The 25,316-nt window shown below is 36.5% G+C and overlaps 1 protein-coding gene across 3 annotated transcripts in view; it reads right to left on the reverse strand.

Moving 5' to 3' along the window:
* Positions 1-25,316, reverse strand: part of LOC142342761 (son of sevenless homolog 1-like) — a 129,502-nt gene that overhangs the window by 28,175 nt on the left and 76,011 nt on the right. For all 3 annotated transcript variants that reach the window (XM_075394304.1, XM_075394303.1, XM_075394302.1), the window contains exons 19-20: positions 15,463-15,559; positions 14,793-15,152 (exon numbers count right to left, since the gene is read on the reverse strand). In XM_075394304.1, coding sequence (XP_075250419.1) covers positions 14,793-15,152; positions 15,463-15,559 — 457 coding nt within the window. The remainder of the gene's footprint in view (positions 1-14,792; positions 15,153-15,462; positions 15,560-25,316) is intronic.

Genomic DNA, 25,316 nt, shown 5'->3' on the forward strand with positions numbered 1-25,316 from the left:
ACAGAGGGAGATAGAAATGGAAGAGAGCGCGACATAGATATCGAGCGAAAGGAGAGAGAGAGAGAGAGAAATGAAGTGAGCAAGAGAGAGAGAGAGAGAAAGTGAGATAGATAGGAGATAGATGGAGGAAGAGTGAGTGAGTGAGAGAACGAGAAGGCGACAGGAAAAAAAGAAAGACAGGAAAAAGAGAGGGAGGAGGAGAGGGGGCGAAAGAGAGAGAGAGAGAGAGAGAGAAACAGAGAGAATTTGAGCGAAAGGAGAGAAACGAAGAAAAATTGATGCAGAGAGAGAAGGCGAGACAGAGAGAGAAAGAAAATCAGAGAGAGAAAGAGTAGAGAACGAGAGAGAAAATAGTGAGAGAGAGAGAAATGAAAGAGAGAAAGATATTACAAAATTCTTGATAAAAAAAGGAAAGCTTTGGAGGTTGCGAAAATGATGAAAGAGTAAAATAAACAAAAAGAAGAAGAGGAGACTGACAGACAAAAACAGAAAAAATGAGAGGAAAAAGGATTAGAAATAGATGGAAAAAGAGGCAAGAGAGCGAAACGGAGAGAGAGAGAGAGTGAGAGAGGAAGCAACAAAGAAAGAAGCAAAAGAAGTTGAAAAATGAGAGGTTGCCAAAATAGCATTCACCGAGAATCATCGGAAAAAAGGCTCTCGAATGACATGCGGGCCAATATATTGCACCGAGGGCGATAGCAAAGAAACTTGTTCTGCGCAAAATGAATCAGACCGGCGAAGGACTTGAACCCTTGCTCTCCTGCTTCTAAGACGCAAGCACTTACAACTCGGCCATCTGGCCCCTATGATCTATTAATCACAATAGCTTTTACATTTGCAAGGCAATTTAGCTTCTCAATAAGAGCAATTTAGGTCAAAGTTCATTTAAGTGAAAAATCAATGAGTCCAGCGTAAAAATTCACCCATGAACTGATATGAAAATGTTTTAGAAAAGGTTAAGCAAAAAAATGCATAAAAAAAGCTGACACGTTTACAATAATTGTTTCAAAGTTCTAACAAATCATTAAACAGAAAAAGAGAAAGAACGGAAGATAAAGAAGCAGAAAAACATAGAGAAAAAAGAAAAAGGAAAAACGATACTACAAGCAATGTGAAAGAGAAAGGGGACTTCGCGAGGTTGAAAAACGCGCAAATAGAAGGAAGAAGTGAGAGACAGAGAGAAATAGTTCGAAATACACGCGCGATCACAATGCCTGCTTCCTTTGAGAGTAATAGCATTGTAACAAAAATGCATTCACGTCGTTTCAGAATAGAACTCCAAAACGTCAATTTCAACTTTCCCCACATGCACGAAAGCACACACAGACGCACACAAACACTCACACTCAGGCACACGTACTAATAAAAACGTACAAAGCAGACATTACCTAGGACCCTAGCTGCTACTAAGAGCGAGCATAATCTCAAGCACACATAGCCCCTTGGTAACTGCTCCTGACTATCAACCTCTTGACCTGGGTTCAATTCCCGCCCATCTACTTTTTTGCTGTTGAGATTTTTAGGTCATTGATAATGTGTCTTTTTAACCATGCTGCTCAATGCAGCTCTTAAACATGCGCTTTAAGAGGGCCCTTCAACATGCAAAAATTGTCGCTTAAACATGTTGCCTTATGATGTCATACATTGAAAAGTATAGATAGTTTAAAAAATAGTTCTCCTTATTGGTAATATGTTGACTAATTGAATTTCTCTAGTAAAAAATAATTTTAAATGATGAACATAGCCAACAGATTGCCGTAATAGCTGCGATATAGACTTGCATTCTGTAGAATACAGATAGAAACATACAGAGAGAAGTTATCGACGTCTCATAAATTTCACGCCGCTAAAATCACTCGCTTTTTTGCTCCACTTCCTGTTTTAGCGTGACCAAATTTCTGAAATACTTGGGGAATCGTCTGTGCCAAAAAAGCTATCATTGTCATGATCTTGTACCTACTAACTACTCTTTAAAAACAACTAAGGGCCTTGTCCTCGTCTCTCTGACAATCTGTTTTGTTTGATCAGAAAACTTTATTTCGGACTGAGAGCAATTGACATCACTCAAAAATCAAGAAGTGCGTAAAAAGTCACCTGAGAAGCCAAATATTATTCTAAAAAATTTGTTAACACAAGCGGAGGGCGCAAAAACCCGGGTTTACGGGTGGAATGAGGCGGAAGCGGTGGAGGGGGGGGGCTGGTGAAGCGAGGAGTGGGGTTAAAGTGTGAGGCATCAAACTCTAAGAACTACCCTTCCAATCGAGAAATTATCTCTCAATCTGCTATGGTAAATCGCAATATTGGAGATTAGTGAACCGCAGGGCTCTAAGGGAACTTGCTTCTCTCCGGACTTTACTTGTTTATCCAGTTTTTGAGACCGAAAAGTCAAAAAGTTCAGCCAGAACAATCGTATAGGAAAAAGACGGCAGCACTTAATGCTAAAAAATTTTTTGACGGAAATCAAGAGAGCCAGACGACGAAGCAAAAAAATAGCAGAACAAGTCCTTAACCATAATTCAATTAATTGTTATGACTGAACAACTAACTTAAAAATTATTCGGAATTGATGCAAAAATAAAAACCGAAGTCAAACTGCCGCAAGCGAACAAAAAAATCACAACCGAGAAGGCAAATTTTTCATCAAACGCCGTTTTCTCACTCTACTTTACAATGAGTGAAAATTTCACGCCGCTAAAATCACTCGCTTTTTTGCTCCACTTCCTGTTTTAGCGTGACCAAATTTCTGAAAAACTCGGGGAATCGTCTCTGCCAAAAAAGCTATCATTGTCATGATCTTGTACCTACTACAACTACTCTTTAAAAACAATTAAGGGCCTTGTCATCGTCTCTCTGAAATCTGTTTTGTTTGATCAGAAAACTTTATTTCGGACTGAGAGCAATTGACATCACTCAAAAATCAAGAAGTGCGTGAAAAGTCACCTCAGAAGTCAAACGTTATTCTAAAAAATTTGTTAACACAAGCGGAGAGCGCAAAAGCCGGGTTTACGGGTGGAATGAGGCGGAAGTGGGGGGGGGGGGGCTGGTGAATCGGGGAGTGGGGTTAAAGTGTGAGGCATCAAACTCTAAGAACTATCCTTCCAATCGAGAAATTATCTCTCAATCTGCTATGGTAAATCGCAATATTGGAGATTAGTGAACCGCAGGGCTCTAAGGGAACTTGCTTCCCTCCGGACTTTACTTGTTTATCCAGTTTTTGAGACCGAAAAGTCAAAAAGTTCAGCCAGAACAATCGTATAGGAAAAAGACGACAGCACTTATTGCTAAAAAAATTGTTTGACGGAAATCAAAGATCGCCAGTTGACGAAGCAAAAAAAATTAGCAGAACAAGTCCTTAACCATAATTCAATTAATTGTTATGACTGAACAACTAACTTAAAAATTATTAGGAATTGATGGAAAAATAAAAACCGAAGTCAAACTGCCGCAAGCAAACAAAAAAATCACAACCGAGAAGGCAAATTTTTCTTCAAACGCCGTTTTCTCACTCTACTTTACAATGAGTGAAAATTTCACGCCGTTAAAATCACTCGCTTTTTTGCTCCACTTCCTGTTTTAGCGTGACCAAATTTCTGAAAAACTCGGGGAATCGTCTCTGCCAAAAAAGCTATCATTGTCATGATCTTGTACCTACTAACTACTCTTTAAAAACAACTAAGGGCCTTGTCCTCGTCTCTCTGACAATCTGTTTTGTTTGATCAGAAAACTTTATTTCGGACTGAGAGCAATTGACATCACTCAAAAATCAAGAAGTGCGTAAAAAGTCACCTGAGAAGCCAAATATTATTCTAAAAAATTTGTTAACACAAGCGGAGGGCGCAAAAACCCGGGTTTACGGGTGGAATGAGGCGGAAGCGGTGGAGGGGGGGGGGGGGGCTGGTGAAGCGAGGAGTGGGGTTAAAGTGTGAGGCATCAAACTCTAAGAACTACCCTTCCAATCGAGAAATTATCTCTCAATCTGCTATGGTAAATCGCAATATTGGAGATTAGTGAACCGCAGGGCTCTAAGGGAACTTGCTTCTCTCCGGACTTTACTTGTTTATCCAGTTTTTGAGACCGAAAAGTCAAAAAGTTCAGCCAGAACAATCGTATAGGAAAAAGACGGCAGCACTTAATGCTAAAAAATTTTTTGACGGAAATCAAGAGAGCCAGACGAAGAAGCAAAAAAAATAGCAGAACAAGTCCTTAACCATAATTCAATTAATTGTTATGACTGAACAACTAACTTAAAAATTATTCGGAATTGATGCAAAAATAAAAACCGAAGTCAAACTGCCGCAAGCGAACAAAAAAATCACAACCGAGAAGGCAAATTTTTCATCAAACGCCGTTTTCTCACTCTACTTTACAATGAGTGAAAATTTCACGCCGCTAAAATCACTCGCTTTTTTGCTCCACTTCCTGTTTTAGCGTGACCAAATTTCTGAAAAACTCGGGGAATCGTCTCTGCCAAAAAAGCTATCATTGTCATGATCTTGTACCTACTACAACTACTCTTTAAAAACAATTAAGGGCCTTGTCATCGTCTCTCTGAAATCTGTTTTGTTTGATCAGAAAACTTTATTTCGGACTGAGAGCAATTGACATCACTCAAAAATCAAGAAGTGCGTGAAAAGTCACCTCAGAAGTCAAACGTTATTCTAAAAAATTTGTTAACACAAGCGGAGAGCGCAAAAGCCGGGTTTACGGGTGGAATGAGGCGGAAGTGGGGGGGGGGCTGGTGAATCGGGGAGTGGGGTTAAAGTGTGAGGCATCAAACTCTAAGAACTATCCTTCCAATCGAGAAATTATCTCTCAATCTGCTATGGTAAATCGCAATATTGGAGATTAGTGAACCGCAGGGCTCTAAGGGAACTTGCTTCCCTCCGGACTTTACTTGTTTATCCAGTTTTTGAGACCGAAAAGTCAAAAAGTTCAGCCAGAACAATCGTATAGGAAAAAGACGACAGCACTTATTGCTAAAAAAATTGTTTGACGGAAATCAAAGATCGCCAGTTGACGAAGCAAAAAAAATTAGCAGAACAAGTCCTTAACCATAATTCAATTAATTGTTATGACTGAACAACTAACTTAAAAATTATTAGGAATTGATGGAAAAATAAAAACCGAAGTCAAACTGCCGCAAGCAAACAAAAAAATCACAACCGAGAAGGCAAATTTTTCTTCAAACGCCGTTTTCTCACTCTACTTTACAATGAGTGAAAATTTCACGCCGTTAAAATCACTCGCTTTTTTGCTCCACTTCCTGTTTTAGCGTGACCAAATTTCTGAAAAACTCGGGGAATCGTCTCTGCCAAAAAAGCTATCATTGTCATGATCTTGTACCTGCTATAACTACTCTTTAAAAACAACTAAGGGCCGACAATCTGTTTTGTTTGATCAGAAAACTTTATTTCGGACTGAGAGAAATTGACATCACTCAAAAATCAAGAAGTGCGTAAAAAGTCACCTGAGAAGTCAAATATTATTCTAGAAAAGCACAAAAACGGTCAAGCAAACAATTTGCATAAAAAAGACACGTTTACAATAATTACTTCATTTGAGACCAATTAAAATAATACGTCCAGAGAATTACTCTCAAATGACTGTAGATCTGTTGGTCAATAGCTGGTTACGATTTCAGGATTTAGCGAGGCTAACGTTAGCTTAATTTAAGAGCGTAAGTTGAGCGCGGTGCCGCGCTTAAAATTCTTATTTTTATTTTTCAAAACTGCCGGAAATTGGCAAAAAAAGTTTCAAATATCTGTCTGAATTTTCTACACCATTAAAACCACTAGATTGATGCCTGCAAAATCCATCACGCAAAAGGCATTTATTCTCCAATGAATACAAACAATGAAACAAAGAAATGAAAAAAAATAGCTTAAGTGGTAAAAAGCTAACATCGCTGTAAAATCTCCGAATTATCAAAATACCGAAACATAACCTACTAACGTCGCGCGAATCGCTCTCAAAACGACCGGCGAGCGGTTGGATTTTAGCATTGGAATAGCTAGCCACGGTTTAGTGAGGCCAGCTTTAGCTTGATTCGACTCCGCAACTTTTAGTTTTCTAGCCTTGTTAGTAAATAAATCAAATAGAAAACTGATATTTTAAAAAATGTGCAAAACATTGCAAAAATTAAAAGAGAAATTTCCAGATTTCGCAGAGAAAAATGTTCAAAACAATTTTGCATCTGTAGTTTTGTCAAGTAACCCATTTGCAAGATTTAAATAGTTTTATTGGCCAGTAATGATCGTTAAACTCAAAAAAGGACAAAAACAATCAAAAATTTTAAATACAATCGCAAATTGTATTAAAATTTTGCTAAAATTCGTGATAAAAAATCTTCAGAACAACTTCATTGTCTCAAAAACACAAACTTGGAACATGATAGTAATTTTCCAAAAATATCGAAATTAAATTTTATCAAAAAATTGATACAACTCGAGTCATTTTGGTCACCATTCCATTAACTCTAGAAACTATGCAGCAGCTTATTATCAAACCATTGAGGAGTTCCCTAGATCCCTAATGCCGGAAAGATTAAAGAAAATAAAACAATGGTAAAATGAATATAAAATAAAAACTTAAAAGTGCAAATATATTAAATTAAATTCGTGATATTTAAATCTTGAGAAAAATTCCATTACTTTTACAAACTATACAGTAAACTGTTGTCAAAGCAATGAGGGCGTTTCTAGGCTCTTGAGGCTGGAAAAACCTTTGAAAAAATGACAAAAAATTTCAAAAAACTTGAAAATTGCGTTATGAAAAAATTTCTTAAATTTGTGATAATAAAAAGTTAAAATCTAATCCATAGCCATAAAAAAATTTTTAGTAAAATTTATTAGTTTCTAATGGAAGTTTTCTGGCCCCTGAGGCTGAAAAAAACCTGAATGACAAATGTCCACAACTTAAAAAAATTGAAAGTTTTTGCAAAAAAAATGCTAAGAAATTCGTGATGATAAAATCTTGTAAAATATTCCATTGCATCTAGAAACTATACAGTAAGCTATTGTCAAACCACAGAGGGCGTTTCTAGGCTCTTAAGGCTGGACAAATCTAAAAACCGGCAATTTTCAAAAAACTTAGTTTTAATAAAAACTCAGTTTTATAAAAAAAAAATTGCTAAAATTTGTGATATTGAAAAATTAAAAACTATTCCATAGCAAACAAAAAGTTTTCATTAACTTATTATCAAAACCTCAAGGAGTTTTTTTATCCCCTGCGTCTGGAGAGACGTGAATAAAGAAAAATCAATGTTAAGATAATAAAAAAAGCAATTATTTGTCAAAAAAAAATGCTAAAATTCAAGATGTTAAAATGTTCAAAACATTCCACTACCACAAGAAACTATGCACTAACCTACTATCAAACCCTAGTGGAGGTTCCTTGAAATCTAGGGCTGATAAAACAATTTTAAAAAAATTGAAAAAAATAGTGAAAATTAGTATAAACTTGCTAGCGAGCGGTTGTTCGTCAGTAGCTATCCACGGGAAAGGGGGGTGCACCGGAGGGCTGATGGGGGGATAGGGCAACAGTGGCGTGAGGGGGGGGGAGGGGGGGTAACAGCGCAGTGGGGGGCAATAGTGGGGGGGGAGGTCAACAGTGGGGGTGTCTTAAACCTCTAAAAACCGCCCTTCAAACCATAAGTTTAATTCTCCAAAACATTTTGAGCTGAAACAGATCTGAAAAGCTCTAAGAGCACTTAATGCCCACTGCGCGCTACCTGTTTATCCCGTTTTTGAGGACCAAACGTCAAATGCGTCAGACGAAAAATTGGTCAAGCGAAAAATCGCATAAAAAAGACCGACAGGACTAATATAATTGCTAAAAACTTCGTTTGAGAGCAATTAAAAACTTGAAAACTCAATCGTTCAACACTAAATGAATGATATAACTTAAACAAACATCCCAAACAGCGCAATGAACAAAATCCTCTCCTTTCGCTCAACTCCATTTTGTTCAACGATTGAATCTCTCCTGCTTCACCATTTCCTGCTTCGCATTCACGCCAAAAAATTGATAAAATCTTTCTCCAATACACCTCGAGTGGCAAACAGACAGCTCCCAAACAATTCAAATTCTTTGATTTGTAAACAAAATCGGGAACACTGTAATATAGCTACGCTCAGCTTATATGGACAATAATAATGGGGTTTCTTCGTAATTGCAGCGGAACAGCAGGAGGCCACAGCGGCCTGGTCAAAGCTCCTTTTTTGTATCATTCCCCACATTTCAGACCTCCTACTTGCGAGCAGCATTGCTTTTTGGTGACTATAGCCTATGCGGCGTCTGAAACTTTCACGTGATACTATCAGTGCAACCATGATTGGTTACGCTACGGTCAACCTCAATCTATGGTTAAGTGAGATCGGATCCTCACAGACAGCTTCAACGAGGCAGGGGATTGATGTCTCCATACATGGCATTTAATTCACAATTTTCCTCTCGGATAAGCAATTTAGCACGCCGCTATTTGGCCCACGCACAGGCACGCTTAAAACTGTCAAATCGATCAGACTAAAAATCCTGTCAACAAGATCAACACGACGACCCAAATGACTGCAACTGCAATTAAAAATATGATTAAACGCATCGAGTAAGGTTGAGCTTCTATTTTTCATCTTTAAAGCTAACTGGAAAATCGATACAATTGGAAAAACATAGCTGGCAGCTTGCCAAAAAACATAGCCGCAACAGCCTCGTAGAACTGAAGTCTCAAAACGAAAGTGATAGAAACAGGCAAAAAATAAAATTCCATTCAATAGCTGATGAGATGTTATAATTTGATCTGTTTAATTTATTGCAGCTTCTAATAGCTGTTTTCAAGCTTCAATTAGTTTCAAACACAATCACTTGACCTTATCTCATTGAGTTGAAGTAATGAAAAGTCAATTTCAGAGTAAGGAAATTATTTTTGCAAGTCACGTGTCACAAATTAACAAAAAAGGCGCTCCATTAATAGTGGGAAATGACATCACGCACGAATTCAGATGAAATTGCATGAACGAAAGAACAAAAAGCATATTTGAGGTCATTGTGACGTCATATGTTCGTAAACAAATCATGACGCAGAAATAAAAACATAGCAGGACATGTCCTGAACTCCAATCGAAGGACTTGAAGTAACTAAAGACCTGGCAATAAGACCATTACTAATACTACTAATTATGCAGTAACCTATTCTAAAACCCTAGAGGAGGTTCCCTGACACCTACGGCTAAAAAAACTCAAAAAATGACAAAAAGTTTTAAAAAGCTTGAAAAAATTCTGAAATTTATAAAATTGCATATTGTTAGCGATCGGTTGTTCGTCGGTAGCCACCGGGGTGGGGCACCAGGGGGCTTATGGCGAGGGAAGAGGTGGTCAACAGTGGGATGGGGGCACAAGCGTGGTGGGGGGTTAACAGTGTGGTGTGTCTTCAAACACTAAGAACCGCCCTTCAGAGCAGAAGTATAAGTCTCCAAAACAGTTTGAGCTGAAACAGAGCTGAAGAGCACTTAATTCCGACTGGGCGCTACCTGTTTATCCCGTTTTAGAGGACGAAACGTCAAATGCGTCAGACAAAAAATTGGTCAAGCGAAAAGTCGCATAAAAAGACCGACAGGACTAATATTATTGCTACAAACTTCGTTTGAGAGCAATTAAAAACTTTAAAACTCAATCGTTCAACACAAAATGAATGATATAACCTAAACAAACACCCCAAGCAAAAACATAAACTAACGAAAAATGTTTGAAAAAGCCGCACGTGAACTGAAGATTTCGCACGCTCGTTCACGAAATTTTTTTAACACCTATATTTCTCGATCTCTCGAAAACAGCAATGAACAAAATCCTCTCCTTTCGCTCTACTCGATGTTGTTCAACGATTGAATCTTCCTGCTTCATCACTTCCTGATTCGCATTCATGCCAAAAAAATTTATAAAATCTTTCTCCAATACTCCTCGAGTGGCAAACAGACAGCTCCCAAACAATTCAAATTCTTTGATTTGTAAAAAATCGGGAACACTGCAATATAGCTACGCTCAGCTTATATGGACAATAATAATGGGGTTTCTTCGTAATTGAAGCGGAACAGAAGGAGGCCACAGCGGCCTGGTCAAAGCTCCTTTTTTGTATCATACCCCACTTCCTTCTTGCGAGCAGCATTGCTTTTTGGTGACTATAGCCTACGCGGCGTCTGAAACTTTCACGTGATACTATCAGTGCAACCATGATTGGTTACGCTACGGTCAACCTCAATCTATGGCTAAGTGAGATCGGATCCTCACAGACAGTTTCACCGAGGCAGGGGATTGATGTCTCCCATACATGCCATTTAATTCACAATTTGCCACTCGGATAAGCAGTTTAGCACGCCGCTATTTTGCCCACGCACAGGCACGCTTAAAACTGTCAAATCGATCAGACTAAAAATCCTGTCAACAAGATCAACACGATGACCCAAATGACTGCAACTGCAATTAATAATATGATTAAACGCATCGAGTAAGGTTGAGCTTCTACTTTTCATCTTTAAAGCTAACTGGAAAATCGATACAATTGAAAAAACATAGCTGGCAGATTGCCAAAAAAACATAGCCGCAACAGCCTCGTAGATCTGAAGTCTCAAAACGAAAGTATTAGAAACAGCCAAAAAAGAAAATTCTTTTCAATAGCTGATGAGATGTTATAATTTGATCTGTTTAATTTATTGCTGCTTCTATTAGCTGCTTTCAAGCTTCAATTAGTGTCAAACACACTCTCTTGACCTTATATGATTGAGTTATTAACAATGGTTTCCTAAAAGTGACTTTTATATCATATATGATAAAAAAACATTTCAACTATAACTCATTGATAATGAGGATCAGAGATGGTGGCATTATGCCACATAACAGCAGCTGAAGTGCGGAATCAACAAAGAGAGAGAGAGAGATAAAACGAGAACGAAAGAGAAGGAAAGGAACCCCAACCAAGAGAGAGAGAGAGAGAGAGAGAGAGAGAGAAGGAGACAGGAACATCTTCCATGATTCAATTCGACAATGCAACTTCTAGTTTTCTAACCTTGTTAATAAACAAATCGTATAGAAAAAGACTGAAGAAGGCAAAAGAAAAAAAAGTTTTGAACTCCTCAATAAAAAAAAATCAAAACAATTTTTTGTCTCAAAAGTTCTGTCAAGTAACCCATCTCCGAGACTTGAAAAGTTCTGTTGGCCAGTAACGGTCGTTAAACTCAAAAGGACAAAAAATATTGGAAAAAATTGCAAATTTTAACAAAATCTTGCTAAAATTCAAGACATTAATATCTTAAGAACCATTTCATTGTCAAGAGACTATCCAGTATCCCTGTTTCAAGCCTCAAAAATAGTTTCACTGGCTGATAAAAATCCATACGCTTGGAACATAAATTTTCCAATAATTCGAAAAGATTTTATTACTTTAAAACTAAAAGTTTTTAAATATCACCAAAACTGGAGTCATAAAATGTTTGATCACAATCCCATTAACTCTTAGAAACTATGCAGCAGCTTATCAAACCTTGGAGGAGGTCCCAGGGCCTCTGTTGCCGGAAAAAATTCAAAAACATGAAAAAATTGCAAATATTTTTAAAATTTGCCTAAACTCGTGATTTTAAAATCTTGAAGAACATTCCATTACATCTATAAAATATGCAGTAACATATTATCAAACCCTAGAAAAGTTCCGTGGCCCTTGAGGCTAGAGAAACTTAAAAAAAGAAAAAAAAACTTTTTTTTTTTGAAAAATTGCTAAAAAAATTGCTAAAATTTGCTAAAAAAAAATTGCTAAAACTTTTTTTGAAAAATTGCTAAAAATTAAAAATTGCTAAAATTTGATGTTAAAAAAATGAAAATGAATCCATGACCAACAAAAATTTTCAATAACTTATTATCAAACCATTTAATCTAAAAAATATTCAGAAACCTGTTTTCAAACAGTAGAGGAGGCTCCTTGGCTACTAAGGCTGAAAAACTGTTCCATTACCATTAAAAATTTGTCAGCAACGTGTTATCAAACCCCATAGGATGTTTTCTGGCCCCTGGGTCTGGAAAACACTAAATAAGGAAAAAATGTCAAAAAATTTGAAAATTGCACGTTTTAACAAAAAATACTAAAATTCGTGATGGTAACCATTGCATTACCACTAGAAACTACGCAGTAACCTATTTTTAAAACCTAAAGGAGGTTCCTTGACACCTAGAGCTGTAAAAAATCAAAAAATGTCGAAAATTTTCAAAAAGCTTGAAAAAATTGCAAAATAGTATAAAATTGCGTTCTTAGCAAGCAGTCGTTCGTTAGTAGCTAGCCACGGGAGGGGGAGGGGGTGCACCCAGGGCTGATTGGGGGCAACACAGGGGTGGAGGGGCAACAGCTCTGTGGGGGGGGCAATAGGAGGGTCAACAGGGGGGTGTCTTCAACCTCTAAGAACCACCCTTCACACCAAAAGTATAAGTATCAGTCTCCAAAACAGTTTGAGCAAAAACAGAGCTAAAGACCAATTAATGCCCGCTGGGCGCTACCTGTTTATCCCGTTTTTTGAGGACGAAAAGTCAAAAGCGTCAGACGAAAAATCGGTCAAACGAAAAATCGGTCAAACGAAAAATCGCATTAAAAAAAGACCGACAGGACTAATATAATTGCTACAAACATCGTTTGAGAGCAATTAAACATAGCCGGAAAAAATCCCTAAAATAGCCACCGTTTACGCAATTAATGCATATCGAGATTGAAGGTGGGAGAGTGAAATTTACCGAAATTTCCGTTTGTGTGTGTGTGTGTGAAAATTGCTCTAATTTGGCGTACAGTTTCAGTTAAATTCTAAAACTATACTTAATTCAGCTTATAAACAAAACTATTAGGCTTAATAGTAATGTCAGCTAGCAATCACTCTAATGAACTCTGATAACCTAAAGCAAAATGACTCAATGACCGGGCGTTATCGGTTTATCCCGTTTGTTATGATTTTGCTCTCTTGACATAGTCGGTATTCACTATATTGCGTAATTAAATGTAGGAACATAGCTGGCAGATTGCCGGAATAGCTGCGAAAGAATAGACCTGCGTGCCATATAATAGAGATAGAAACAGATACAGATCCAAATTGAAAAATCGACGCCACTCAAAAAACTAGGTAAAAAACATTCAGCGACAAATTAATAAAGCTTGTTAAAATTCATTCCGTAGAAGCCTCTGCAGTGACCTTTAATACAAAAATGAGTTCCTTTGACCATAAACAAATTCAAACTAAACTTAAGCTTTAAAGTGCAAAAGTCATTTTATTGAGTGGCGTAAGTCACGTATGATCAAAATCTAATAACGCAAACAACCTGAAAACTTTTGCTTAAGCGAGTGAGAAATGACGTCACGCGCGCAAATGCCGTTAGTGAGAGGAAGAAGTCATTCAGAAAATTTGACTTTTTCAGCTTTGCTGTGTGAACAAATGTAAAACGAAAAAAGAGCGTGACGAAACAAAAAAACCAAGAGCACCGCAATATAGCTTCGCTCAGCTTACAGCTTCGCAGCTATAAAAAAAATTTAAATTACATTCAGTTGAAAGTGAGTGAGGTAAGGTATAAGTCTAGCGTAAAAACCGTAACTTTTGTAAAATGAAAAACGTGATTAAAGGTCAACCAAACAAAAAGAGCAACTAGATAATTGCCGTTGAGACGCTTACGGCGGTTATTAAAAATTGAAAAGATTTCTTGAAGACAACTAGAGTCAAAATCAAAAAATCAATAGCAGTAAACTGAAGAAAATTGATAAACTTAATCTCTTTGAGGAACCAATTAGACCAGTCAGGTGGGGGGGTGACGGGGACGGTGGGAGGGGGTTCTTGCCCTTACGGCCTGAACTATGTGCAGGGGTTGGGACTGGAGTGAAGTGAGGGGGGCTGATGTAGGCAGATGGGTTGTTGTGTTGGGGGTAGGAGTCAACCTCTAAGAACCGCGCTTCACACCATAAGTATGTCTCCAAAACAGTTTCTGTGAAACCCATACTTGGAGACTAGTGAGCTGTAAGGCTCTAAGATAACTCAATGACCGCTGGGTGCTACCTGTTATCCCATTTTTGAGGACAAAAAGTCAAATGGGTCAGATGAAAAATCGGTGAAGCGAAAAATGGCATAAAAAGAACAACAGGACTAATATAACTGCTACAAACTTCGTTTAAGAGCAATTAAAGACGGGCAAAATTCAAATATTCAGTTTTATTTCAGTTTATATGACTACAAATAGTGCCAAAGTCAAATAATGCTATATATAGGTGCCCATTGGTGGTGAATTCAAGTAGTTGCAAATAGGCGCAATTAGAACACATATCTATCATTTTAATAGCCCTTAAGAGAAGAAACACTGAAAACACAAGTCAAATGACGCCCGTGAAAAAAAAAATCCTTGTGAAAAACTAAAATTTTGATCAAACATCAAATTCTCACTCCACTTGAAAGGCAGTTTGCAAAATCACGCCTCCGACATACGCTATTTTTCGTTCCGTTTAATACTTCAGCGTGACTAAAATCGCAACTTTAATTTGACTTCTAATTGACATGACACGGAAAAAAGTGAGCAGATTAAAAAACAGCACACCAACACACTCCAAATACTTTAGCTTATAAAAAAACCAAGAGAAGACCAAAAAGAACCTCAACTATCGCTTTCCGGCTATTAACAAGATCAAGTTACCTCAAACAAATTTGTTAAAGTATCCTCTAAATTTGCCGATCTTAAAGAGTACACAGATCTTAAAGTTGAAAGATCAAAAATCGTTTTTCTAGTACTGCGCTAACTTGTGCTGCCTGATGTAATAGACGTCTTAGGAGAAGATCCCATGGATGACATTGATCCCCCGATTAACGAAGACCCAGAATGATGCAAAATGGAGATGTGGTCGGGAGACATTGACGACACAGAGTCTCGGTGTCCCTTCAGGCCAGCCCCTCCGTACATGCCTCCTCCGATTGACACTGCTGAATCCGGGGAGGGGAATTGGAACGCCGAGTGAAACTGCTGCATGTCGCGCTGGAGTGAGCCTGAGCTGCCTCCGGAATTGTTGCGGATGCGAGGTCGCATAGATTTGGATCCTCTCCACGGCGGAAGTTGTCTGAAGGCTACCTGTTCGGTGAGGTTGACGGGGGAACCAATGGTTGCTAAAGACAAAGTCAGTTCACTACAGATTCAGCTGAACTACCAATTTTTATTTGATTCGCTGAAATTGAGAATCGTAAAACAAAGCTTCTTGTTTGTTTTCTATGAAATTGGAAATTGTAAAACAAAATGTTTGTTTTACAATGTTTGTCAGAATTCTATTCAAAGCTTCTATTCAAAGCCCTGCGGCAACGAAGCCAATCACTTCATAAGACAAAATTAGTTAACATAGTTTGCTTTCCATATCTAGTTGACCTTAGTAACAAATCTGAAATGAAGAAATTTCAGGAAAGTTCTGAGATCAGTTCTCACCAAAAGGTCCATGCGCCTGATGAGGACTGTGGAAGTTGATAGCTTCCGGAGGCATTATCGCTCTCGGGGTACTTGGTGCCACTGGCGATGTTGAATCCTGTAAAACGAGCCAATCATCACGAGAAGTAGGTCGACAGAGTTCTGCTTTTAATTACAAATATTTTTGCTATTTCAATGCGCTGCCAAAATTCGAAAGTTCTCTGAAGTGTTACCACAGAACAGATTTGATTTTAATCGATCATCACAAAAGTCATTAAAATCAAATTTGCTTTTCTAGAAATGGTGTTTAAGCAAAGATATTGAACGCTTAGACAGCAGTTCGTACTGCATTTGAATTGTCTGAGGTCTCTAATGGAACGTAATATTAAAACACCATACAGATTTTCAAAAAAATAGCTTCGGTTGACGCTTTAGCCACCGTGGTCAAAATCTGAATAAGAAAAAAAACAGCTATATAAACCTAAAACGCGCAGTTTTAAGGTTTGTCCGCAGTAATTTTTTGTATTTCGCGGAATTTTAGCCCCAAATATTTTAAACATAACCGACTAACGTCGGGCGAATTGCTCTCAAACGACCGGCGGGCGGTTGTCAGCACCTAGCCACTGTTTAGTGAGGTTAGCTTTCGCTTGATTGAAGAAGCGTGAGGCTAGGGTAATAGACGATATTATCACGCCACATAACAGCCGCTGAAGTCAACAAAAGAGTTAAGGAGAGAGAGAGAGAGAGAGAGAGAGAGTGCGCGGTAAAACGTGAGCGAGAAAGAGAAGGAAAGAAACGCCAACCAACACACACACACAGAGAAAGAGAGAGCGCTAGAAATCTTTTCCATGAGATTCTAGCCTTGTTAGTAACTAAATCATATAAAAAACTGAAAGTGCAAAATTCAGAAGAAAACTTTCCACATTTCGCAGTGACGAAAATGTTCAAAGAACATTTTTTGCCTCTGGATTTTTGTCATGTAACCCATCTGCAAGACTTAAAAAGCTTCGTTGGCCAGTATTAATCGTTAAACTCAAAAAATGACTCAAAAACTGCAAATAAAATGACAAAAATTTCAAAAAATTGAAAAAATCATAAGTTTTATTAAAAAATCGATAAAATTTGTGATATTAAAAAGTTCAAAACTATTCTATCGCAATAAAAATTGTTCAGTAACCTATTATCAAAGCCTATACGAGGTTTCTTGGGGCTGGAAGAACTTAGATAATGACAAATTTGAAAAATTTCAAAAAAAAATTCAAAATTTATCCAACAATTGCTAAAAATCGTGATGTTCAAATGTTGAAAACCATTCTATTACCACTAGAAACTATGCAGCAACGTATTATCAAACCCTTCAGGAGGTTGTCTGAACCCTGAGGCTGAAAAATCTTTAATGAAAATATGTCAAAAAATTTTAAAAATATAGCAATTTTGTCAAAAAAAAATGCTAAAACTCGTGATGTTTAAATCTTGAAAATGATTCCATTACTTCTAGAAACTACAAAGTAACCTATTATTAAACCCTCGAGGAAGTTCCTTGGCACTTGAGGCCGGATAAACCTAAAAAGCGACAAAAACGTTCAAAAACATTGAAAAAATTTGCAAAATTTATCAAAAGAATGCAAAAAATTCGCAGTGTTGAAATGTTGAAACCATTCTATTACCACTAGAAACTATTCAATAACCTATTATCAAATCCTAGAGTGGATTCCTTGACACCTAGGGCTGAAAAAACTTAAAAAACTGACAAAAATTTTCAAAAATCTTGAAAAAAATTGTGAAAATTAGTATAAATTTGCGTTTTTAGCTAGCGGTTGTTCGTCAGTAGCTAGCCACGGGTGGGGGGAGGGTGCACGGGGGTGCCGATGGGGGTGGCGACAGTCGGGTGGGGGGGTGGGGGGCAACAGGGCGGTGGGGGGCAATAGTGGGGGGGTCAGCAGTGGGGGGGGGTGGGGGGGGTCTTCAACCTCTAAGAACCGCTGTTCACACCATAAGTATAAGACTCCAAACCGTTTGAGCTGAAACAGAGCTAAAAGGCTCTAAGAGCACTTAATGCCCGCTGGGCGCTACCTGTTTATCCCGTTTTTGAGGACGAAAAGTCAAAAGCGTCAGACGAAAAATTGGTCAAGCGAAAAATCGCATTAAAAAAAAGACCGACAGGACTAATATAATTGCTACAAACTTCGTTTGAGAGCAATTAATAACTGAGCAACTATCAGAATCTATGTTATCCATTAGCAGATTCTCCTATCCCAATGCACTATGAATTAATTGCAGAGCTTGATCGATTTATACATTTTCATTTGATTTTGCGCTTTTGACAAAAACCGCATTCACAAAAATGCGTAGATTTGTTTGAATGGATTCTAAATATATTCAGTTGAAAATGAGAATGATGTGGGTCGCAAGACAAGAAGGTAATCAAAAACTTGATAAAACCTTGAGCTGACCAGCAGGCCAATTTAACAAAACAAGCCAAACAGACGAAAAAAAAATTTCACACAATCAGGAAAAAAAACATAACCATCTAACCTCGGGCCAAATGCTCTCAAACGACCGGCGAACGTTTGGCTTTGTCAGTAGCTAGCCACGGTTTAGTGAGGCCAGCTTTAGCTTGATTCGACTCTGCAACATAGTTTTCTAGCCTTGTTAGTAAATAAATCAAATAAAAAACTGATATTTTAAAAACTTGCAAATTATTGCAAAATTTAAAAGAAAAGCTTCCAGATTTCGCAGTAAAAATGTTCAAAACTATTTTTTGTCTCTGCAGTTATGTCAAGTTTTTCCTGATTTAGAAATGTTACTAAATCATTTAAAAAACTGAAAACGGCAACATTTCAAAAAAAGTTCCCAGATCTTGCGGTAACAAGAAAATTAAAAACCATTTTTTGTCACTGGAGTTCTTCAAATAACCCATTTTCAGGGCTTGAAAAGCTTCGTTGGCCAGTAATGATTGTTAAACTCAGAAAAGGACAAACATTCAAACATTTTGAGAAGAGCAAACATTTAAAAAATCTTGCTGAAACTTAAGATGTTAATATCATCAAAACCATTTCATTGTCTCAATGACTATGCAGAATCCCTAATTCAAGCTTTGAATAGCTTCATGGGCTCATAAAGATCCATAAACTTGGAACATGATAATTTCCCAAAAATTTTAAAAAAATTAAATTTTATCAAAAAATTGCAAAAGCTAGAGTCATTAAAATATTGATAACCATTCCACTAGAAGTTATGTGACAGCTTATCATCAAGCCTTGAAGTTGAAGGAGGTCTCTAGGGATCTGGTGCCAAAAAAAATTAAAAAATTCAAAAAATTTTAAAAAACTTGAAAAAAATGCCAATATCTTTAAATCTGCTGATATTCAGATCTTGAAAAGCATTCCATTTCATTTAGAAGCTATCCAGTAAACTATAATTAAAACCTAGAGGAGTTTATGTGGCTCTTGAGGCAGGAAAAATCTAAAAATGACAAAAAATTTCAAAAAATTTGAAAAAAAAATTGCAAGTTGCATAAAAACTGCTAAAGTTTGTGATAAAAGTTGAAAACTAATCAATGGCCAAAACAAATTTCCCAGTAACTTACTATCAAACCCTAAAGGATATTCTCTGTTGGGCTGAAAAACCTGAATAACGACAATAAATGTCAAAACAATTGAAAAAAATTTAAGTTTTGTAAAAAAAAATGCTAAAATGCGTGGTGTTGAAATCTTGAAAAACCAAGATAGAATTTTTTCCCAAGTTCCCTAGGTGTCAAAGAACCTCCTCTAGGGCTGAGACACACGTTTCAGACCTGGAGGAGAATTCTCGGCTCCTGAGGCGGGAGAAACCTAAAAACTGACAAAAAAAAATTTAAAATGCGAGTATAAAAAAATTCGCTAAAATTTGTCATATTAAAAAATTGAAAGCTATTCCATGGCAAATAAACTTTTTTCAGTAATTTACTATAAACTCCTTAAGGATGTCTTCTAGCCTCGGCGTCTGGGAAAACGTGAATGAAAACCAAATATTGAAAAATTGCACGTTTTGTCAAAAAAATGCTTAAATTCGTGATGTTAAAATGTTGAAACTATTCCATTACCATTACTAACTATGCAGTAACCTATTTTAAAACCCTAGAGGAGGTTCCCTGACACCTACGGCTGAAAAAAACTCAAAAAATGACAAAAAGTTTTGAAAAGCTTGAAAAAATTCTGAAATTTATAAAATTGCATATTGTTAGCGATCGGTTGTTCGTCGGTATCCACCGGGGGTGGGGGGCAGCAGGGGGCTTATGGCGAGGGAGGGGGTGGTCAACAGTGGGATGGGGGCAGCAGCGTGGTGGGGGGTCAACAGTGGGGGGTGTCTTCAACCGCTAAGAACCGCCCTTCATACCAGAAGTACAAGTCTCCAGAACAGTTTGAGCTGAACGGCTCTAAGAGCACTTAATGCCCGCTGGGCGCTACCTGTTTATCCTGTTTTTGACGGCGAAGAGGCAAAAGCGTCAGACGAACAATCGGTCATGCAAAAAATCGCATAAAAAGGTCCGACAGGACTAATATAATTGCTACAAACTTCGTTTGAGAGCAATTAAAAATAGAATAGCATTTAAAATGTAGATACTTTTGGTCTCAAGTAACTGAAATCCAACCGTTCCGGTCAAACTCGCACTAGGGCCAGAACACAAAAACTTGGAATCCACGAGAAATCTTCTTGACGTAAAAGACAATTATAGGAATGCAAAAACAATTTAAAAACGAAGTAAGCAAAATTAATTCAGATTCACTACAAATCAATGGTTTTAATGTCTTCAAACCAACGTTGACATGACATCTACGCATTCAAAAAAATGAATAATTCGTTGATAAATGGCTCAAGTATTTTTGACAGTTCCGTCTTCCATACCAAATTCTGCAAGCAAAAATCTACAAAACAATTAGCTTAAAAATTTGATTCGACGTGAAAGAGAAGCAGAAAACATCTGAAACTTGAAAATTAGAAGAAATGAACAGTTTTTTTATATTTCTGACACTAATTTCTTCTAAGCACTTTCGTGCGGCTTAAATCTTCCTATTGACTAAGCACAAGCTTGAACAAAATTAACTGGCCCCGAAGATTTAAAAAGCAGTAAAAGATAGAAATTTCCAAAACTTTAAAACATTCCAAAAATCAGTACCTCTTTTAAGTTGGCATTATAAATACAAAAACCTCCAGATGCAGCTGTGAAAAGAAATTCTATCTTGCAGAACACCTCATTGAACTGTGACCAACGTGATCTGAGCCCCCAAAACGAAAAAAAAACAAGGAAAACTGAAATTCTTGGGTTGGAGAACTACAAAAGGGACCTTTTCACTTTCCGTATACTTAGAACTTGAAGAACTACTAAAAGCTGCTTGGGAAAAGCTACTAAAAGCCCCCAAGACTTAACCTGTTATCCTTTTTCGAAGCTGAAAGTCATGGAAACATCGTTCAAAGACATAGCACCAACACAATCCAAATTCTATGGATTGTAAAAAACTGAGAAAACCCCAAACGAGAGCCATTTCAGTAGCCAACAGCAGCAGTTTGCCAACCCCCAGTGGGAGCAGTGGACATATTGAGCTTTTATTGGATAAATGGTGTTGGTTGGTGCGTACATAGTTGGTTTCGTACGTACGTACGTAAATCTTAACGCATATAAAAATCCCGCACTTGTTACAAACTGAGCTATAGGTTTTGATGAGTCAAAGAGCAATAATTCTCAACACAAACACTAAATTTTATCTACAGGAAATAGTAGCTGCTAAAATTTTCAAAGCTGAACAAGTAACTCAAAATCCCTAAATAGTCACTTGATACCCGCCCCATTCCCTACCAATCCTACGCCCCTTTTGCCTACACTAAAAAGTCCGGAAAAATATCCAGGCAAAACACTTCTAAATTATAGCGGCGGTATCGAGCTATTTTGGGCCTTCTCTTGGTTTTCTATTACACCCAAATAAAATCTGCTTTTTGTTCAGTCGTTAATTCATGCAAATTCAACTCAATTGAGGGCGTGACGTCAAATTTCACTCTTAGTTTTTTGTCCATTGGCGAAAGTTTTTGTTCACATGTAACTTACCTCACTGTCAAAAAATTATACTTTCCTCACTTTCAAAATGAATTGCAGACAATAATTGAAGATAGATTCAACTGAGTATCTGTAACTCTATTTGGAGGTTAATTGCTTGAGAGCAGCGAATATAAACAACACAAGTTGAAACCTCTTCTAGATCAAAATATGATATCTCAGCATTTAGTAAACATAGCCGGCAGATTGCCGGAATAGCTGCGAAAGAATAGACCTGCGTGCCATATAATCGAGATAGAAACAGATACTGATCTAAATTGAAAAAAAAAATCGACGCCGCTCAAAAAAAAACTAGGTAAAAAACATTCAGCGATAAATTAATAAAGCTTGTTAAAATTCTTTCCGCAGAAGCCTCTTATTAGGGACCTTAACTGCACAAATGAGTTCCCTTGACCTTAAACAAATTCAAATTAAACTTAAGTTTTAAAGTGCAAAAGTCATTTTATTGAGTGAGGTAAGTCACGTATGATCAAAATCTAATCACGCAAATAACCTAAAAACTTTTGCTAAAGCGAGTGAGAAATGACGTCACGCGCGCAAATGCCGTTAGTGAGAGGAAGAAGTCATTCAGAAAATTTGACTTTTTCAGCTTTGCTGTGTGAACAAATGTAAAACGAAAAAAGAGCGTCAGACGACGAAACAAAAAACATAGCCGGAAGAAATCCGGAAGCGACTCGAAGCGTCAAAACTTCACTAACAAAAACGTAATTGCAGCGGAAGCCACTACCTTTTGTATTAAACAATTAACTCACTACCTCTCCAGGTCTGCTCCAAAAATTGGTGAAACTTAAACCACTGTCACCAAGAGAAACAAAATGCGGCAAAATTTTATATTATTGAAAACCCTTGGTAAGGTTGAAAAAATTCAAAATAATCAAGTTGGTCAAAAAAACTCGTAGTCTGAAAAAACCGACAAGGTTATCAATTGCCCTCAAATAATTCATGATTCTAATTTGAAGAAGATCGCGAAAGGAAAGGGCAGATCATAATCGTAGAAACTAAGTTGAATCTTTTCAAAAAAGAAAGCTCAAATTTAAGAATAGGAAAACACCTATAATTACACTTCTAATCACTGCAATTAAAACGAAAAACCACACACTTTTTCCTTGTTGTACATATGCTAAACAACGTGATTTCATACTAATTCAAAAATTAAATTGATCATAGAAAAGACATAAGCAGCAGAATATTCAAAGGCAAAAAATCCATCAAATTAGTACCAAGGCTGGAAGAAAGTTGCAATAAATAGTCATCAGTGGAAATTTTGGAAACGAATGGCTATCGAACTCTCATTACTGCTTTTGTTGAATGAAATCAATTGCAAACCAAAGAAATGACGAAAATCTAAGAAAAAGCTGAAATAATTCATTTTTAACAACTGAAAAATCAATATACAGAAAATAAATGTAGGTGCCAACACAAAGCTAGAACGCTACTAACTAGAATGTGAAGAATATGGGCACAATGTAAGGAACACTGTAACAAAGTGACATTCTTGATTTTTGTAAGTTTAAAAATAATTTAAAAAATTCAAGAAAAACTAATACATTTCATTGTTCAGCATTGAAGACAAAGAATCGATAACTAGTCATCTGTTACAAAAATCTATCCTCCTGAGGATAAAAACAAAATAGGAAAAAGTAGAATTCACAAATACAAAACATTGAAACATTTTGCAAAAAAAATGTCAAAAAACTTTTAAGACTGCATTTATGAAAAAGTTTCAACTGTTTTTCAAAAACTTAACGTCAAAAAATGATTGATTTTTATTCAAACGAATTTAAAGTCCCTCGGGTTGCACAAAATGGACTATTTCTAGCAATTACAACCAAAATACAAACAAAAAACTGATGAAAATCGGGTAAAAACTACAAAAATCGGATTAGCATATGTACAATTTTAAAAAACAAAATTACATCGAGATAGAAAGAGGCATTGAATATATCAATTATCACAGAAAAGTTGCCATATTAACTGATTTTTGACAAAAAGACGGTTAAAAGATCAAAAAATGAAGAAATTAATAGAAAAAAAAACCAAAAAATAACTGAAAAATCAAGTAATATGTGCCAATTTTCAACTTGAAACGCATTTTCAGGCTCTGCAAAACACTGTGGCATCAATTTCCCAGGTTTAAATTTCAACATAGCATCGAATAAAAATTATTTCTACAAAAAACCAAATTAAAAGCAAAAAAATTGGGCCACATAGACGAAAAAACGGCTAAAAACGGTTATCTATATGTGCCATTCAGTCAAAAACTACTTTTCAAAGTCAAAAAGTCATTCAATAAACGCAGCGCACGATCAAAAAACTTCTCTCGCTTAGCGAAAATCTGTTCACCAAGACAGCTTTTCTCACTTTCGCTTATAGGTCAAAATGCCTCGTGAACAAATCTACTTCCTGTAAAAAAAAAACATAGGCGGAAGAATTCCGGAAGCGACTCGAAGCACCAAAACTTCACAAAAAACTGAAGCCATTACCTTTTGTATTAAACCATTAACTCATAAACTCCGCGGGTCTGATCTAAAAATCGGTGAAATTTAAACCACTGTCACCAAGAGAAGGAAAATGCAGCAAAATTTTATTATTGAAAACGTTTGGTAACGTTAAAAAAGTCTGAAATATTTAGGATGGTCAAAAAACTGATAGCCTGACAAAACTGACAGGACCATCAATTGCACTCAGATAATTAATGATTCTAATCTCAAAAAGATCGCGAAAGCAAACGGCAGATAAAAACTTTTCAAAAAAGACAGGAAAGTCAAAATTATTCAAAAAAGAGTGCTCAAACTTAAGAATCAGAGAACCACAACAATTAGATTTCTAATCACGGCAATTAAGACAAAAATAATACATGATTCTTCCTTGTTGTATATATGCTAGACAACAAGATTTCATACTAATTCAAAAATTAAATTAATCATCGAAAAACAAAAGCAACAGAATAATATTCAAGGGCAAACAATCGTCTAAAAACAATACCCAGCCCGGAATAAAAATGCAATGAATAGTAATAAGTCGAAATGTTGGAAAAGACTTTCTAGCAACCTCCCAGTACTGCCTTATTTTGAATTAAATCAATCGCAAACCGAAGAAACCAAGATCTAAGAAAAAGCTGAATTCATTCAATTTTTTAACAACTGAAAAAATCAATATAACGAAAACAAAAGTAGGTGCCAGGACAAAACTAAAATGATACAAACGAGAAAGTGAAGAACATGAACACAATGTTAGGAACACCGTAACAAAAAGACCAATTCTTGATTTTTGAAAGTTAAAAATCAAATTTAAAAAAATCAAGAAAAACGAGTACATTTCATTGATCAGCATTCGAGACATAGAAAAGACAACGAGTCATTCGAGACAAAAAGCCAGCTTGCTGAACAGAATAAAACAAGAAAAAGCAGAATTCAGACCTACGAAACAATGAAACATTTTGCATAAAAGTGGTCAAAAAATATTTAAGACTGCATTTATGAAAAAAATTTATCCGTTTTTTCAAAAACTTAACACCAAAAAATGATTGAAATTTTATTGAAACGAAATTAAAGTCCCTCATCTTCCCCAAAATACTATTTCTAGTAATTAAAAGCAAAATACAAACAAAAAACTGAAAAAAAATTGCAAAAAACTACGAAAATCGGATTAGCAAATGTACAATTTTATGAAACAAAAATTACATCGAGGTAGAAAGAGGCATTGAGTATAAGAATTATCAAAAAAATTGCCATATTAACTGATTTTCGACACAAAACAGCTAAAAGATCCAAAAATGAAGAAA

This window comes from Convolutriloba macropyga, chromosome 7 (genome assembly GCF_964194025.1).
Source record: "Convolutriloba macropyga chromosome 7, txConMacr16.3, whole genome shotgun sequence".
NCBI lineage: Eukaryota > Metazoa > Xenacoelomorpha > Acoela > Convolutidae > Convolutriloba > Convolutriloba macropyga.